Source organism: Nipponia nippon, unplaced genomic scaffold (genome assembly GCF_047370975.1).
Source record: "Nipponia nippon isolate SJK-2023a ecotype South Korea unplaced genomic scaffold, ASM4737097v1 scaffold_10, whole genome shotgun sequence".
Classification (NCBI taxonomy): domain Eukaryota; kingdom Metazoa; phylum Chordata; class Aves; order Pelecaniformes; family Threskiornithidae; genus Nipponia; species Nipponia nippon.
In genome coordinates, this window is record NW_028262291.1 from 2,290,939 (window position 1) to 2,308,157 (window position 17,219).

Consider the following 17,219-nt stretch of genomic DNA (forward strand, 5'->3'; position numbering starts at 1 on the left):
AATTCCAGTTTCAGCACTTTTGGTAAGGGCAGAGTTGTTTCCAAGGATTTTGTACCAAAGCCATTTCATGTCCAAGTCCCTTCCTTCAACGGGGGCTGTATTATGAAAGCAGACCCTGTCATCACCCCTGTTTCGTGCGAGAAGCCGAACCAAGCTGCACAAGCAGAGCCCATCACTGAGCCTCGAGCCCTGGGGATGCTGGCGAGAGCTGCGGGATTCTCCCCACTCCCTTCTCCTCCTGCATCCCCCAGCTAAATCCATCAACCGCATCCCAGCTTCTTGAAGGCAGGCAAAACCACCGTGGTCCCCGCAGCCACCACCGTGAGCCTTTGACAGGGCTGCTTTCCAGTTTGCAGAGTGAGAAGGGAAAGAGCATCTTTACTGGGCACTCCTGGGCTTTGGACTCGGGGTGGACGGGGACGGTCTGGGAGCAGGCACGTACGCGTGCGCGGCTGTAGCACTGTGCATCGGCAGCGCCCAGAAGATTTGTGAATGAAACCTCAGGGATCTTAAGCATCCAGAAATGAACTACTCCAGCTGTCTTACCGAATTGTTCTGTGCACGTAGATCTGATTTCTTAGAAGTTATATGTTTGTTCCCGAAGAGATTATCGTGTGCTGACTTCAAGGTCCTTTTTTGGGGTTTTTGTCTATTTGTTCACTTTGTTTTTAAGGCTAAATATAAAATTCTGAGTCATTTTGAGTTGCGCTGGAGTGCTTCACCATACTGACCTGCGGGAGCGGGGAGGAAGCCTGGCGACTAACTACCTGGGCAGGCTGGCCGCAACCGAGCTGACCTCAACCCTGCTCTCAGCTCAGCTGGGCTTCCATCCACCTCCCTCCAGCCTCTCAGCTGGGAAATATAAATAAATATATCGCAACTGGCCGGAGACTGGGAATCCCCTGCTACGCGTGGGGAGGGCAGCTGAAAACATCACTGTCTTTTCAAATCAGTACACGGAGTTCAGAAAGAAATGGCCATTTTTTTCCGATGAGGTTTAGTGAAGCGGATGGAGAGTTTAGTCTGGGGACGATAGGAACCTGTTTTCTGCCTTTTGCTCTTTGCTGAGTCTCTTTGTTTACCTCATAAAGTGCGTATGAAGTGGAGATCTGGTTAAGCTCAGTCTTGGGGGTGTGATTTTTTTTTTTTTTTGTGTGGTAGGGCTTGGGTTGTTTTTGTTACAGGGCAAAGAAAGCAAATTTATCTTGTATTCATTGAACCTCTCCCACAGAAATAGCACCATCTGCACCGTCGCTGCTGGCGGTGGGAGGGGTGATTCATCTGAAGACGGGACAGTTGCAGTGAGAGGTCACTGGGCTCTGCACGATCCTCGTGGCCACCTCTTTCAGAAAGGGGAATTCTCCTTGTCATAACCCTCTTGTCATGAAGACAGCCTAGTGCAGAAGGGCACGTACTCTAACCAGCCTTTTACGAAGTTTACAGAAGACAGCAAAATTAAATCTGAATAAAGCCCTGGCTGTGTTTAACACACTCTTACACCTCAGGGAACAATTATTTACATAAACCAACAAATCCTCTCATTTTGTGCAATTCAAGCCAATTCTTAATTGCTGTCCTTTGAGCTTGAGGGAAGGGCTCCCTTCTCTCGTGACTTAGTGGTTTGGGATTTTTCTTTTTTCCCTGTGCAAATGCTTAAGGATCTGTGCCGTTTCTTTTCAATCAAGGCTGCGCCATGCGTGCGAATTCCAAAGTATTATCAGCAAAAAACCCCAGGGGAGGAATCACCCAGGACCCTCCTTATTGCTCTCATATCAACAGGCACCATCTCTCCTGCAAGTGCAGATATCGGTGCTTGCAGGGGCAGAGATGGCTCATTAACACAGGTTGGTAAGATTTTGCAGAGTTTTTCTCCAGATGTCTATTTTTATCTTAAGAAAACAGACCTTAAGCAGGCAGCATCACCCCTCGGTCGCGCAGAAAGGTTTGGCTGAAATCGGTTTGTGCTACATCTCCGCAAAATGGACTTCAGGAGCGCACAGCAGGGTTTTCTCAGCCCCCAAGTGCTGGCACAGCTCACGTCTCCCCAGCTGCTTCCACGAATTGCTGCCCAGCGGCGGGGGCTCCTCGGGACAGAGGGTTCACATGGTCACCCCTGCAAGATTGGTAGCCTGGGGAAAGCCAAAACAAAAGCAGAATCGTATTTGGACAAGTTTCAGTGAGAAAAATGCCTGGGGAGTGAGAGCTGTTGGGATGCTGGCAATTCACGGCTATGGATGCTGCGATGGGTCTCACCCAGAGCTGGGCATGGCACCGGTGCCTGCGGGCTCTGCCTTCCCGGGAGGAGGAGGATGGACGGTGAAGCCCACCCTGCAGCCGCAGAAGCCGGGAGGTACCATGCTGCAGACCCATGCTGATTCACACTGGCTGAAGATGGATTAAGAAAGTACAGGGTCATGGAAATCCGACTGAACAGAAGCTTTGGGAGCAACAGGGAGACAGAGCTGCAGTGCAGCTGCATTGCATTTAACACAGCCTGTTACCACCGGGGCAGGACATTTTTAGCTAATTTTAACATTGCTTTAGCACGAAAAAGCTACTTTTGGGTTGATTTTTGCAGAGGCTGAAGCAGAAGCCCCGCAGCAGCGCTGGGTGGGAGCTGGCAGGGTGTATTGCCCGCGGTCCTGCGGTGGGTGACCGTTCCCAGTCAGCCCAGCACATTTCTCCAGCAGGCAGGAGCTTCCCAAAGGATGCTCCGCCAGGACACCCTGCTCACTGCTCCACGGCCAGAGCAGATGCTGGGACTGTGCCGAGGAGGAATTTGGAGCAAGCTGGCCCAAAGGACTTGTGGTCGGAAGGACATTTGGCGCAAGGGCGGTGAGAGTTGGAGATGGCAGCGGTAATTATTGCAAGCTTCGGCAGCATCGTTATTCAGTGGGACACTTCGAGGCTCAGCATTAAGATACTTGAATTTTTCTTAGGCTATTTAAACAACCCTGGGTGAAAGCATTGCCTTTTGTTATCGATGATATATTTTTGTTACCGCCCTGTTAGAATTGTTTATAATTTTGTTCTGATTTCTTATAATTGTATGGGTTCTCTCTGATTGCTGGGTGGGTTGTAAGAAGATGTTTCTGCTGGGAAATGAGCGCCTCCGCTCGAGCCCTCCCTAGAGGCGCAGCGTGAGCTGCAGGCAGAGGAATGCCAATGAATTATGTTCCGTTCACACATATGTTCCTGTGGTTTGGTATTTTGTCCAGCTGGCCCTGAATACGGCAGAGATGGTAAAAGACCGTCCCCAACTCTGCTTTCTGCTTTTTTTGGGTTTTGCCCTGGGATCATAGTGATCTAAAAGGGGATACAAAGCGAATCAGGGTCTTCCAGGGACAAGCCGATCAAGACTTTTCCATGGTGGTGCTGGGAAGGGAAAGGTGATGCGCAGAGGAGATGCTGCGAGGCCATAGCCCCTGCTGCCCCGTGAAACCAGGCCCAAAAGAAATAAATTGGTTCCCTGTGACGGCAACCCAGGCAAAACCCAAGTGTTCGTAAGAGCTCGCTCGTGGGTCTGCCACGGGGGTTATTGCTGAGCACTGTGCGACTTCGGAGCCGGCAAAACTCCAGGTTTAATTAAAAACTGTGAGTTTGTTTCTTAATATTGTCCCTTGCTCCCCATTTTTGCCATAGAGAGAAGAAACTCAGACATTTAAAATGATGCCAAAAGGTGCCTTTAGGGACAACAGCGTGAGGGAACTTGTCACCCCTGCCTCCAGCACGGCTGTCACCAGTGGGAGTTACTAACCGCCAGCCTGTTGAAGAATCAGAGATTTTGATGCCTAAATGGCTGCCACAAGGTGAAATAAATGGGAGCTCAGCCCAATGATCATCAGCGTCACTGTGCCACTCGTCCTCGGGTGCGCCGCGACCCCCGGGTCAGGAGCTGCCGTCAGGGACTGCGTCCCCCGGCCTCGTGCACGCCCCTGCCCAACGCTCGGCAGCAGGGAGCTTCCCCACGTAGCAGCCCTCAACATTATTCAGCACGTTAATAATAACACCAACTTTTATTTATTATTTATTTATAGCTTAATTTGTCTATTTTATTTGTATTTATTTGTTATTTGCTATTTATATTTATTATTAGTTACTTATTAATTGTTATTTATTGTTTATCATTTATTTACTATTGTTTATCATTTATTATTTACTATTTATTCATTAATGTCTAACTGTTTATTATCGACAGTTTATTATTTACCACCTGCAGTTTACTATTTACTATTTACTATGTACTATGTACTATTTACTATTAGTAGTATTTATTATTTACTATTTGTTATTTATTTATCACATTAACATCATTTAGCATTTAACAGATATTTAACATTATCTACAAACAATTGGGAAACGCAGCCAAATAGATGCCGGGCGCATTTCTCCGGTGCCTCCGGTGCCACCGGCTAAGAACGAGCCCTCAGGAGGCACCGTCCCACGGCAGCCTCTGCCTTACGCTTGGCTCTCACCGTCCTGCTTATGGGCCCCATGACTCCCTCCTTTAATCTCATTTTCTGTTGAACCCTTCCTTTAAGCGTTAACCCTTCTGTTAAATCCTTCCTTAACTCCAAAAAAGAAGGGTGAGGGTGCGGCCCCTTTCCTGGTGCTGCCCGCGGTCCCCAGGGGAGCTGAAGCCACTTTTGGAACCGGCCGGTGGCTGGAGCAGCTCGGGGGCTTTGGAGATGCTGAAGAGCTGGGGCTGGACGGGGCAGATTGGCACCAGAGCTCTTCTTCGGTCCCGCTTCATTATCATTGAAATAAATATTATTTATTAAGGACCTGGGAGGAGCCCGGGTTTCATGCCAAATCAGGACTGTTATTTAACGTCAGGAGTATTTCACTCCCCGCTTGATCAAAGTCTCAGGGGAAGCAGGGTACCCCGCCAGCACGCCGCATCCCCTGCAGCCAGGCAGGATTTAGGATGGAGGTGCGGGCAGGACTGCAGCCCGGGGCTGGACGGGATGTTTTCCCAGCCATTTGCATTTGCTTCCCCTTGCTCTGGGTGCCTCCAAGGATTTTTTCTGAGCTATTTGTTTAGAACTGCTGTACAGCAGACAAGGAAGCGGGACGGGACAGATCTCCCTGGCCCCGAAAAAGATGCTTGGAGCAGGGCAAAGGGCTGGAAAAAGAGGCTCCTGCCCTGCAAAGATCACTCATGAGCAACAGTCCCCTCCGAGGGCTCACGCCGCGTCCTGCAACCTCAGCAGGGGTGAGAGGTGAGGACGGGGCATGGAGCAGCCGCCCACTTGCTGGCATCAGAATTGGGCAGGTCCAGTGGTCGGCTGGGTGCGTCACACTGTCCCGCTTCCCTCCTGCCCTCCCCGCGGCAGGGGGTGATGGAGGCGACCAGCGGGGGAAGTGACAGTCAGTGGGCGTTGTGTCGCGCATCATTGCCCTGCGGTTGATAGGGAGCTGGTGGCTTCTGTGCGACAGCAAAGAGGGGACATTCACACAGATGGGAACCATGACGCATCTCGGGGATGTTGCAGCTGGGCGCAGAAGAGAAAAAGCGAATGAGAAGGAAGACGACAATTTCACACCCAACACGATGGCAGGTTTGCAAACAGGAAGCTTTTGAAGCAACCAGCAGATCGGTCTGCAACCCCCATCCTGTGAGGTTGACTCCTTGGCAAGCTGCTTCCGCTGGTCTCAGACGCAATGACTAAGCCCTAGCACATCTGAGTGCCCGCAGCCACCCACCCCTCAGCAGAAACCCGGAACCGCGCTCCCAGGGCCCATTTGGCTTCCAGCTGAGGAAGAGACAGGGTACCAGAGCCTGTACACGGACCATCGGAGGAACCTCATCATGGAGTTACCTTGTTCCTGGTGGCCAGATCTCATCTGGGAGGGTTTTGGCATGGCAGCTTTGTAAAATTTCACGTGCAAGTCTGACGGAGGGGACTGGAATGTGACGCTCTGGGATAGCAAGTCTGTGCAAGGACTCTGCCCTCACTGGACCCACCCCGTGACTGGTGAGAGGGGTCTGGAGCTTGCCTCTGCTCCTGCCTCTGGGGCACGCAGTTCTGCTCTTCCTTGGTCTTTCCATCCTTCTCGTTCACCTCCTCAGTGCTTTTCAGCCCTTAAAGGGCAAATGGCTCTGCGTGCCTTTTCTTTCTCCCTCCGCTCCTCTTCCAGCTCTCTGTCTGTCTCCTGCCACCCTGGGCCCAAGCTTTTCCTTCCTATTCCTATTCCTATTCCTATTCCTATTCCTATTCCTATTCCTATTCCTAGCCCTATTCCTAGCCCTATTCCTAGCCCTATTCCTAGCCCTATTCCCATTCCTATTTCTCTTGATCTCTTTTCTCTTCTCTTCTCTTCTCTTCTCTTCTCTTCTCTTCTCTTCTCTTCTCTTCTCTTCTCTTCTCTTCTCTTCTCTTCTCTTCTCTTCTCTTCTCTTCTCTTCTCTTCTCTTCTCTTCTCTTCTCTTCTCTTCTCTTCTCTTCTCTTCTCTTCTCTTCTCTTCTCTCTTCTCTTCTCTTCTCTTCTCTTCTCTTCTCTTCTCTTCTCTTCTCTTCTCTTCTCTTCTCTTCTCTTCTCTTGTTTTTTTTTTTTCTCTGCTCAGCTCTTATATTCCCTGGGTTGCAGATGTTGTAGCTCATGGAGGAGGAGGGAAGACTGAATGACTGAAGGACACTCACAGTACTGGCGACCTGAGAGTCACTAATTTTGCCTTCATCTCTTGCCTTTCCCCAGGCGAGCACAAGAGAGAAAGGAGAAAGATGGACCCACATCCCAACAACACAATCCTTGATGGGTGTACAGTGTCCCCAGTGCCTACGGATGGACACAATGGGACCAGATGCTTTGCAGAATACATCTCTGAAATCGTCACCGGTAGCATCACGCTGCTCATCTGCCTGTGTGGACTGGTAGGGAACGGGGCCATCCTCTGGCTCCTTGGCTTCCGCATCAGGAAGAACCCCTTCACCGCCTACCTCCTGAACCTGGCCGTCGCGGACACCTGCTTTCTCCTCTGCACATTGGCTTTCCTTGTAATATATCACATGCCCATGCTCACCTGCTTTCAGCCAGAGCTTTTGCGGGTGCTGCGGCTATTTCACTCCATGGTTCTGCTCATGTACAGCACCAGCCTCTACCTCCTCACGGCCATCAGTGTGGAGAGGTGTGCAGGTGTCCTCTGGCCCTTCTGGAGCCGGTGCCACCGTCCGAAGCTCCTGTCAGCCGTCACGTGCAGCCTGTTGTGGGTCCTCGCCTGTGTGTTTGCCGGGCTGGTGTACTTTGTGTGTGACCTGGATCACTCTAAACATTGCTGGACAGTTCTTGGAACATTGTGCTTTCTCAATTTCTGCTTTTTCACCCCCCTTATGTTTTTTTCCAACGTGATCCTCTTCATCAAGCTTAGGCGCAGCTCTTGGCAACAGCACCCAGCGAGGATGTACATTGTCATCTTCCTCACTGTTTTCTTCTTCCTCCTCTTTGGCATCCCGCTCAGTGTCCAGATCTTCCTCAACTTCTTTGTCTACATTAATTTTGTCTTTGAGATCTGCCTGTTGCTGGCCTCTGTCAACAGCAGCATCAATCCAGTTATTTACGTCCTGGTTGGGAGCTATGGAAAATCCAGGTTCAGGGGATCTGTCAAAGTGGCTCTTCAGAGGGTCTTTGAAGATAGGGCAGATTCCCAAGAGGTGGGTGAGACCCCTGTGATGGGAATTGCTGCCTAAACCCCCATGGCTGTAGACTGGCACCTGGAGAGGGGCAGCCCTGCTCTGCACCCCAGGCCAGCACCCACGGGAGCAGAGCTCTTGCCCGGCTGGGTGAGCAGGACTGGCGGTGGGTAGTCATGCGTCCCCCAGGACACAGCCACGCTCGATGAGATTTCCAGAGGCAGGGCTGGTTCCCACCTCAAGCTTATTTTTAAGTTATTTTTAATAAATGTCTTTCATGTAACTTACTGGTGATTGCAGTTTCTTCCCTTGCTGGCTCCATGGGGTGCCCTCGCTTGTTCTCAAAATTACAGTTGTGACAGTCCCCTCACGCTGCCCGCTAGTTTATAATGCTGAAATTATGTGGTCCAGAAAGTCCCGCATCATTTTTTTTCCAGGGTTAACACGGCCACACTCCTGGGCCCCGATCTGTACCGTGTCTGCTTCCCAGCAGGGAGATGTCCCAACTCCTCCTGCCTCTACCCTCTTCTGGGACCTTGGTGCCTGATACTAAAGCAGCCACCACTCACTACCTTGATCCTCAAAAGCCCCCAGACCAGAGGAGATGATGGTGAGGGACAGAAATGACGTTTTCAGCTCCCTCTGGCTTGATGCCCTCCTGTGCCACAGGCTGGCAGAGAAAACCCATCTCGGTCTGGCTGATGGAGCTGGCAGCATCAGTCAGCAGCCAAACCTTCACCCTGCCAAGGGGGCTTAAGCGGGGAGGCGGGAAAGGACAGGCAAAGAGGCAAGTGCTGCCAGCGAGCAGCACTCTGCCAGGTTGGGCAGAGGGCGGACAGACAGACAGCTAGGGGCTGATGGCAGCTGGAAAGTGCAATTCTGTGCAGCGGGTGGAGAAGCCTGTGGAGCAAACGGCCAAGGCAGACCCAGGAAAAGAGATAGAAATAGAGGACAGGAGCACGCCGTAGCACGAGGAGGTTGAGCTCTGTCTACCAGATGGTTTTATTAGCTTTCCTCACACACAGAAACAACTGCTATCAAAGCCATAATATTTACAGAACGTATCTTCCTTTGAACACATACAAGCCCGTCCTGCATACAAACAAATAGCTGATATCTGTAAATCTTGTGTTGGAAATCAAAATTTTAGGCAAACATGCTCAGGATGTTGCCCGCAAAAGCAGAAGCTGAGAAACCTTGGGTAATTCTGCTCTTTTGTCGAGCACACGGATAGATCGGGCAGCGAGCGTTGTGTTGCATGGCATTATGCTGGTGTACCTCGATGCATTCCTATTCGTGACCTGTTTGCACTTGAAAGGGTTGGCTTGGCGAAAGGGTGTGAGATTCTGTAGTTGGGGACACAAACACAGAGTTTTGACTGACTACAAAGGGAGTATAGAAGATAACTCAGATGAAACCCTTAACTTTTAGATGACTAAAGCCAAGTGAGCGGTATTGATTCACCACGTCTTAGGAAAAAAAGATATTCCTGAAAACCTAAGTCATCTCCCCGCCGTCTGCCTGTGCTCTGGTTCATGTGCAGATCTAATTGTTCAGTTAGCTCCAAAGAGCTAAAATGCATCAAAATGCACATAGCAGCACGGTCTTGGAAACTGTGTGTTTGAAGGTCAAGTATCACTGTGAAATTGCGGTAGACAAGTGGCAAACCTAGATCTGAATCAGAAAGAGAAGTTTTGGAGCAATGCTAAGCTTGTAGCGTGGAGTCCTAAAGACAGACCCTTGGAACGACAGGAGAAAATTTCAGCCAGTTCAGATATGAATATTTTGATAAAATATTTGATATGTATTATATATCAGATATATAATATTCAGATATGAATATTTTGGGATTGGGGTTGCTTTAAAATGAAATGAAAGAGGAACCTGACATTGAGAAAATCGGCTTTTCCCATAGGTCTAGTTTCTGAGACTCTTTTTTGTTAGTCATTTCCTGTACAAAGCCAAGAAGAGATTATAACCAGAACCCTGATACTGTCAAATGCAATGAAATAGTTCCCTGTTTGCAAGAACCCTTGAGAACACGACCTGCTTGGCTAACACCGAGAAAAGCGATTTGTGAAAGGACCTGAGAAAGACCCCATGCTGGACGCTGCACAGGCTCATCGAGGCAGGCTTCGGTCCTGTTTTCCAAGTGATAATTCCAGGAAACCTCATGAAGATCCCACCACGGGGGCGGCAGCTGGCGAGCGCGATGTAATGCGAGTCCGCAGTGCGTCTGCTCGAGTGAAGTTCTCCGGGCTGCAAGAGGAAAGAAGGTCAGACTTCTCTGGGTGGGTTTGTTGTTTTGTTTTTTTCCCAGCCTAATCAGTACCTCCCATCATCGGTTTTGAACCGATTTGAACAATTTGCACCAAACTGATTGGGGAATAGTGGTCTCTAGGATATTAAGACCTATAAATATTGTGGAAAAAGGTGGTAGGGGAATAATGAAATGATTATCCCACTGAAGGAACCCATCAGTTTAGGAATATCAATTGTAATATTAAACACCTGAGAATCCAGGTCAAATCTACCCTCAAACCCACTTGCTCTTTGACATCTCCAAGGACAAAGCTTTCATCTTATTATTTCCCTCCTCCAGATCTCTCCTGTCCAAAGCCAGGAAGGAGGCATCTCCCTAGCTTTTGCTCCATCTCTGTACATGCTCTTGTACCAGGCGTTTCACACCCATCTCCCCACACCCTGTCTTCCATCTCTCCTGTCCCTCATTTCTCCCTGCACTCCTCCGCATGGAAGCTGGCACGTGGCTGCAAAGATCTGCAAAGCCTAGCGTGGGGGACAGCAGAGTTGCTAACACGTTTCTCTTTCATCTCTTCCCTCCAGCTGTGCGAGGGGGAAGGAGAAGCAGCAGAGGTTTTGTAAGGAGCACATCATTCCTTGCCATGGAAAGAGCCAGCCCTGCTTGCTGGAGCCAGTCCGGTGGGACAACATATAACAGGAGCTGGCATCACAGGCTGCTGAGGCATGAGGGCAATGACTACAACTGGACGGACTGTGAAGCCGGTCACTTGAGCAAAGTCCTTGTCACACTGCTCATCTGCCTCTGTGGGCTGGTGGGGAACGGGGCCGTCCTCTGGTTCCTCGGCTGCCGCGTCCGCAAGAACCCCATCACCTTCTACGTCCTAAGCCTGGCCATCGCCGACTTCACCTTCCTCCTCTCCATCACCGTTGCCCTTGTGATATTTTATGGCTCAGAGAGCCTTTGTCACAGGCTGGCCTCACAGGACGTGATGACTGTGCTGAACATCGCCATCCTCTTCACTTTCACTGCCAGCATTTACCACCTGACAGCCTTCAGTGCCGTGGCATCTCTGTCCGTCCTCCCGCTGGCCTGCTGCCCCTTCCACCGCTCCCAGCGCTTGCCAGTGCTCGTGTGTGCCCTGCTCTGGGCCCTCTCCTTCCTGCTCACCGTCACCCTCTACTTCTGCCCTGCGGCGCTCGTTGTCTTCGTCTTGAGCTACTTCTTATCGGTGCTTATCCTGATTTTTTCTGGTCTAACCCTGCTTGCCAGGGTCTTGTGCTGTTCGTGGCAATATCCCCCAAGGAAGCTCTGTGTTGTGGTCCTGCTAGCTGTCTTCTTCTTCCCCTTCTTCACTGCTGACTTTGGTTACTGGCTCTTGCTAAGACTGTTTGATTTTTCTGTTTTTGTCTTTGACGCCTCTCTCCCGTTCGCCTGTGTGCACAGCAGTATCAACCCTCTTATTTACTTCTTGGCTGGGAGCTGTGTGAAGAAGTTCACACTCTCTGCTAGGGTTGCTTTCCAGAGGGCTTTTGAAGATGTAACAGAGCCCCAAAATAGAGGTGAAACTCCCAGAGAAAACACAGTGGAAATGGCTGTTTAAACCTCTGCAGCCTCTCCCTGAGAGAAGATGCTCTAGGGACGGAGGCGTCCCAGGAGCCAGGGCGAGACAAGGGAGACGGCTTCAGTGCGGGTCTGGCTGCGGCTGAACAGAATTAGCTGCGGCACAACAAAACGTGCTGGGTGGCACGGGAACTCCCGCCTGGGGTGGACACTGGACAGCGTGAGGAAACACCCAGCGAAACCTTTCGCTTTGAAATCTTTGTTTTGGATCTGTCCTGTTCAACAGGTCTGAGCTTTCCCTGTCTCAAAAGTGAGCTTTCTCTACCCCGTGCGCTATTAAAACAGAGCTGCGGAGGGTCTTAGCTCCTGCCAGTGGGTTTTTTGGTGTGTCTGCTTAAAGGCAGAGTGCAGGTGGATAAGAAAGATTGGCACAGCTGGGCAGAACAATTCCTGGGCAAACCCTTGTGCGTGCATCTCCGGCGGGTGCTGACACGTGTAAGAGTATGTGGAGACTTCACATTCAGCTTTGTTACCGGGCAAGTAGGCCTGTGTTTGGGATTGCCCCTGGAGCAATTGCAAAATTGCATTGCTTCTGCTGCAAACTGAGTTTTGTCCGCACATCACGTGGGTCGTTTGGTCACAAGGGTTTTTGACTGGAACTGCCTCTCGCGGTTCCTTCCACTTTTCTCGGGGCTGTTCGGATGGTTAGCTTGAGCAAATGCCATTTCGCAACCATGACCTGAGGTCTGTATCCATTTCTGGTGTGTCTGTTCCTCATCTAGGAAAACAAGAGGAGAGTAGGGTTAAAACGGACCAACCCAAAGAGCACAGCCCTGCCTGAAGGCTCTGTAAAGCATGAATTTTCCATGTGAAAGAGGATACAGGGAGAGGGAAGGAAAACTTTTTATGGAAAAGACCCTGTTGAGGCCATGAGGACTGAATCCCTGTAGCCTGGCTCAGGCACTCCCTGGGTAAAAGGGGTAGTGGCAGCACTTTCTCCCCTTCTCTCTCCTCTCCGTGTCTGTCAGCCCTTGCTGGGGATACACCAGCTCTCGTTTGCCTGTGAACTAAGCCACCAACAAACCATTGCTTTTGAGGTGGTTTAGTCGCCTGGTGCGACTCCCGACCAGGCTGCACTAACTTCAGTATGAGCACAAGGGAAAGGTTGGGAAGATGCAGCTGGCAGGGAGGAGCGGAGGGAGAAAAGGCATCAGCAAGGCAGACTGAAATAGCAGCCCCAGGAGCCACTGATGCCGTGGCCTCCGGGATCTGGGATGGTGACGGAGGTTTCTCTGCCCTTTGGCTTGTCCCTCAGCCCAGAGCTACGTCACTGGACAGGCTGGAATGAAAACTGATCACTTGGTGCAGCACAGGTACGGTGATAGCTAAACCCATAAAATTCCCTGGTAAAAAGAAGAAGCTCGGAGAGGTGGAGGCCTGGGTGACGCTGCAGGCAAGGGAGATCCTGGGAAGCGGGAAAAGCACACGGGAGGATCGTGGTCCTTCTGCACCTGCGTTGGGAGACTCTCCCCAGATGATGGGAGCCCTTTGCTGGACAACAGGTTGCAACTCAGAATGTTCTTACTTTCCAAAGGACAGGAAAGTGGGAGAGAGGGAGAAAAAAACCCCTTACAACCTTGGAAGACTCCTGCCCTGTTCTGTAAAACACCTCTATTAATAAATGTTTCTTAGATGTTTAATTCCATCATGTCTCTTCAAAGCATGCCTCACCACCCATGGGTTATCCTTTAGCTTCTCTTTCTAAAAGCAGTGGCATGTTAGTTACCCTTGGATTTAAGGCAGTGGGAAAAGGACGGACAACTTCCCACTGTGTAAGAGGCAGGGAAATGGTTTCCTACCCGTAAATGGGGCGATCTCCCCTGGCAGGCTGTGTGCCTCCTTTCCGCTTGCCCCGGCAGTCTCCCAGTTGCTGGGATGCTGCAAGGTCCTTTCCTTCTGGTCTTTCCTCTGCCCTTCCACCTCTGCCTGCCTCAGCCGGCCTCAGCCCTCCACTCTACAAGGAGCTGCTCTCCTGGTATGAGAGGAAAGCCTTCAGCACGTGTGGGCAGCTCCGCTGCCATGGTTTGGCTCAACTGGAGGCTTCTTATAGTGAGATACATCTCTGCTAACTGCAAGTATCCCAGACAGATGTCGTCTGCTGCCCAGGTCCATCCCAGAATGAACAAGGAGGTCTTGGCACTGTCAACACGTGGCTCATCCCAACTATTGCAGGCACCTACCTCAGGATGAGGTACATCATGCTTTGGAGGCACCTAGCCTCCTCGTAGACAAGGCAGAGGCTTCAGAAAGAGAGAAAATGAGCCATTTTCGGACAGAGTCGAGTCAGCCTTGCTCTGTTCACCAGTGACAAGCTGTGCAGTGAAGCCCAGTTCCTGTGTATTCACCAGACTTTGGGGTCAGAGTTACCATGTTGGAAACAAAAAAAGAAATCCAAATTTAATTTAGCAGTAGTAACAAAATGATGCCGCAGGTAGGTAACTAGAAAAAGATCAGTACAATGAGGACTTTGGAGTGTGTGGTTAGTCGTTGAAAGAGCTGTGCAGAGGAGATGCTCATCTGCTCATCTCCTGCTGAGGACGGCCAGGTGCAGGATGGAGACAGTGAAGGGATTCCTCTTGACGCTGAGGCTGGTGAACCAAAGGATGGCCCCACTCCCCGCAGATAGAGGCAGATAAGCAGTGTGATCCTCCTAATTTCCATAAAAGTAAGTGGCCCATACATCTGGTTATGTTCATTTTCATATTTCAGGCTCTTTTTGGTCATGGACACAGAGGTGTGTTCAGTGGAGTTATTATGAAATCTTTGCCGCGAGCAAAGAAACTACAGGAATTAGTGTCTCTGACTTGCCAAGACCATCTGCTCTGGTAATCCCCTGCCTTGCTTCATGGCATGGCCTGGAGCCGTGTTTGGGGAGTGTTTGGTGAGCTGTGCCAGAGCAGGTTCCCGTCTCAGCCTCTGCAGCTGGTATTTGCCTGTTGTGCTTCTCTCTGGCATGAGAAAAGTGATCTTTGGCATCAGGCACCCTGAGTTGCACTGCGTTATCTCAGTCTTCACCTTGAAATATTGCCTCTCCAAAATCGGTGCCTTTTCTGGAGACATAGCTCCCCCCATCTCCCCTTCCAAGTTTGGAGGGCAAGGTATCATAGCCTTGGCTGAAGTAAGGTGAAAGAGGCTGAAGCTTCCTTTGCGATGCTTTTGTCCCATGTGGACAAAACTTTTGTGAAGACATTGAAAAGTAAAACATGTCTTAAAATCCTCTCTTGGTTTTCCTGTAGGGACTGATAGGAGCAGGGCTGGAGCAGATTCCCAGCCCCCTTGCAGGGACGCTTACTGTGCTGTCCGGTCCCTGAGAGACCCCAGCAGGGAGGTGACAACCTCCAGCGTACAATGTCTCGTCAGCCAGCCGTAATCTGTTGCAAAAAGCCATGTTCCCGTGGAGCACAGCCGGAAAGCAGCACCTTGCGTGAACGTCTTGGCATGAACATGAGTGCCGGGAACACCACTCATAATCCCCCGGCACTGTCGAACCCATACTTTTCTCAGAACGATTTAACCCTGGAATTAAACAGTATGACAAATTCCCACGTATAGCTCAAGAGAATGCTCTTGTTTCTTCCCCAGCTCCGCAGCCCGACCTGCTGTTGGTTTGTTTCTCTTTCCATCAGCTGGGAGCGCAGGGCCAGCTCTGCTGAGCGGCTCTTTAGACAGAAGAGCAAATATGCTCCGTGCGATCCATACCCCTCTCCTGCCATCTAGAGGCATCAACCCTGCAGATATTTGTGAAATCACCCCTGGCCCTGTGCTGGATGTGACCCTGCAGCCCTCCGAGCCCTCTGAGTGGGTCCTCATAGAATCATAGAATCGTTCAGGTTGGAAAAGACCCTTAAGATCATCAAGTTGGACCGTTAACCCAGCACTGCCAAGGCCACCACTAAACCATGTCCCTAAGCACCACATCTACCTGGCTTTTAAATACCTCCAGGGATGGGGACTCAACCGCTTGCCTGGGCAGCCTGTGCCGGGGCCTGACAGCCCTTTCATGGCAATGCCTCTGTGCCGAAGGAACCAGGGTGAGGAGGGGGTTGCACTACCCCGCGGATGAGCCACACAGTTCCCTCCCACGGCAGCAATTGCCTCTACTCCTTGCTCAGCCTTTCACTTCAGCACGGGTGCGGTGGTGTCAGCGAGATGCCCGCATGACCCCCTTGTCTTGCCCATTTTTGCAATCCTTTTGGCAGACCCATGCCTTGCTTGGACAACAGAGATGGCCAAAGCTCTCCCACAGCCTAACGTGTCAGACTTTCCCCAGGCAAGAGAACCCCCAAAACACCGCGAAACTCATCTGCTGAGCAAAGGGAGCCAGAGTTTATTCGCTGGGACCAGAGCAACGAGGGTCATTGCAATGGGGAATACAGCCAGGCACGGGGACTGAGCCCGCTTGGGTCTGTGCTACGAGCACCCATGCCTCCATCCCCCAGGTTGTCTGCAAGGCTCCACATCTCCAGGCCTCCTCGCCAGCGGTGCCTTATAGAGTGGTCTCCACCGCAGTGTCCCCGGGCACGCGGCTCCCCTCCTCGCTCGTCGCTTTCTCTTCGAACACTCGGCGGAGGGCAACTTTTGCAGAGTTCTGGAACCGCCGCCGCTGGCAGCTCCCCACCAGGAAGTAAATGAATGGGTTGATGCTGCTGTTCAGTGACGCCAGCAGGTAAGAAATATGCAGGTAAACCAGGTTGAAATAAATAGGATCAATAAAAATCACCACACTGAAAGGAAACCCAAAGATGAACAAGAAGATCAAACTGAGCAAGACAGCAACATAGAGCTTTCCTGGGTGTCTTCTCTGTGAGCCACATCGGAGTTTGATAAACAGGGAAAGGTTGGAAAGAAATGGGAATAAGGAGAAAATGAGAAAATTCACAATGCTTACGCCTCGTAATAGCATTACACAGTCTATATTCAAAGGGAAATAACAACTAATGAAAACCAAAGTAACAAAAAGCCCGGCAAAAGCCCAGAGCACCCCACACATGATGCCTGACAAGTGCTTTGGGCGGTGGCACCGGTACCAGATTGGGAACAAAACAGACAGGCACCTCTCCATGCTCATTGCTGTCAGGAGATACATGCTGGCAAAATACCAAAACAGAAACAGATCCATCAGGATGTAATTGGTCAAACGATATTGAGATGAGAAAATACAATAAACTGTTGAAATAAAGTGTAATATAAGTTTAACAAGAAGGAAGAGGAGCAGAGAGAAGTCAGCGATGGCCAGGTTTAGGACGTAGACAGTGAAGGGGCTCTTCTTCATGTGGAAGCCCAGGAACCACACGACCACCATATTCCCCACAAGTCCGCACAGGCAAATAACAATACAGATCCCTGAAATTATCAACATACTATAACTTTGTGTTATGCACTCAGATTGCTTAACTGCCTGAGAGTCTGCATATCCAGAAGTCGTGTAGTTCAGAGAGAGGTCTGTTGTGGTGGTCTTCTCCATGGTGAATGACCCTGCTCTGGCTGTTCACCTTCTCCCTCTCCCACCACCTCCTAGGAAAGATGAGGAAGGAGAAGGCAATGAGGGGCATCGGAGCTCCCAGCACTCGCCATCTTTCCCCACATCCCCACACCAGCCCCAGGCTGCGCCAGGAAGGACCCCATCCTCTGCTGTGCCCAGCACAGGCTCCCACCCCTCCAGCCCTGTCCCTGGCCAGGAGGCATCTCCCACCTGCCCGTCCCCG

The 17,219-nt window shown here is 50.8% G+C and overlaps 3 protein-coding genes across 4 annotated transcripts; 2 read left to right on the forward strand and 1 right to left on the reverse strand.

The window, feature by feature from the left end:
- The first annotated feature begins 4,232 nt into the window (after nucleotides 1-4,232).
- LOC104009469 (proto-oncogene Mas) lies at nucleotides 4,233-7,914 on the forward strand. Its single transcript, XM_087741977.1, has 2 exons — nucleotides 4,233-5,978; nucleotides 6,700-7,914. The coding sequence occupies exon 2, from the start codon at nucleotides 6,726-6,728 to the stop codon at nucleotides 7,686-7,688; it is 963 nt and encodes a 320-aa protein (XP_087598103.1). The 5' UTR covers nucleotides 4,233-5,978; nucleotides 6,700-6,725; the 3' UTR covers nucleotides 7,689-7,914.
- A 1,655-nt stretch (nucleotides 7,915-9,569) lies between these two features.
- Nucleotides 9,570-13,157, forward strand: LOC104009470 (proto-oncogene Mas-like). 2 transcript variants are annotated; one of them, XM_087746710.1, is made up of 2 exons: nucleotides 9,570-9,922; nucleotides 10,476-13,157. In XM_087746710.1, the coding sequence occupies exon 2, from the start codon at nucleotides 10,535-10,537 to the stop codon at nucleotides 11,492-11,494; it is 960 nt and encodes a 319-aa protein (XP_087602836.1). In that variant the 5' UTR covers nucleotides 9,570-9,922; nucleotides 10,476-10,534; the 3' UTR covers nucleotides 11,495-13,157. The 2 variants fall into 2 exon arrangements, with proteins under 2 accessions (XP_087602836.1, XP_087602838.1); XM_087746712.1 differs by having other exon boundaries at nucleotides 9,570-9,907.
- Nucleotides 13,158-16,000: 2,843 nt separating this feature from the next.
- LOC104009471 (proto-oncogene Mas) lies at nucleotides 16,001-16,978 on the reverse strand. The gene has a single exon (XM_009461476.1). It carries the CDS (start codon nucleotides 16,976-16,978, stop codon nucleotides 16,001-16,003), a length of 978 nt encoding a protein of 325 aa, XP_009459751.1.
- Between the last annotated feature and the right edge of the window lie 241 nt (nucleotides 16,979-17,219).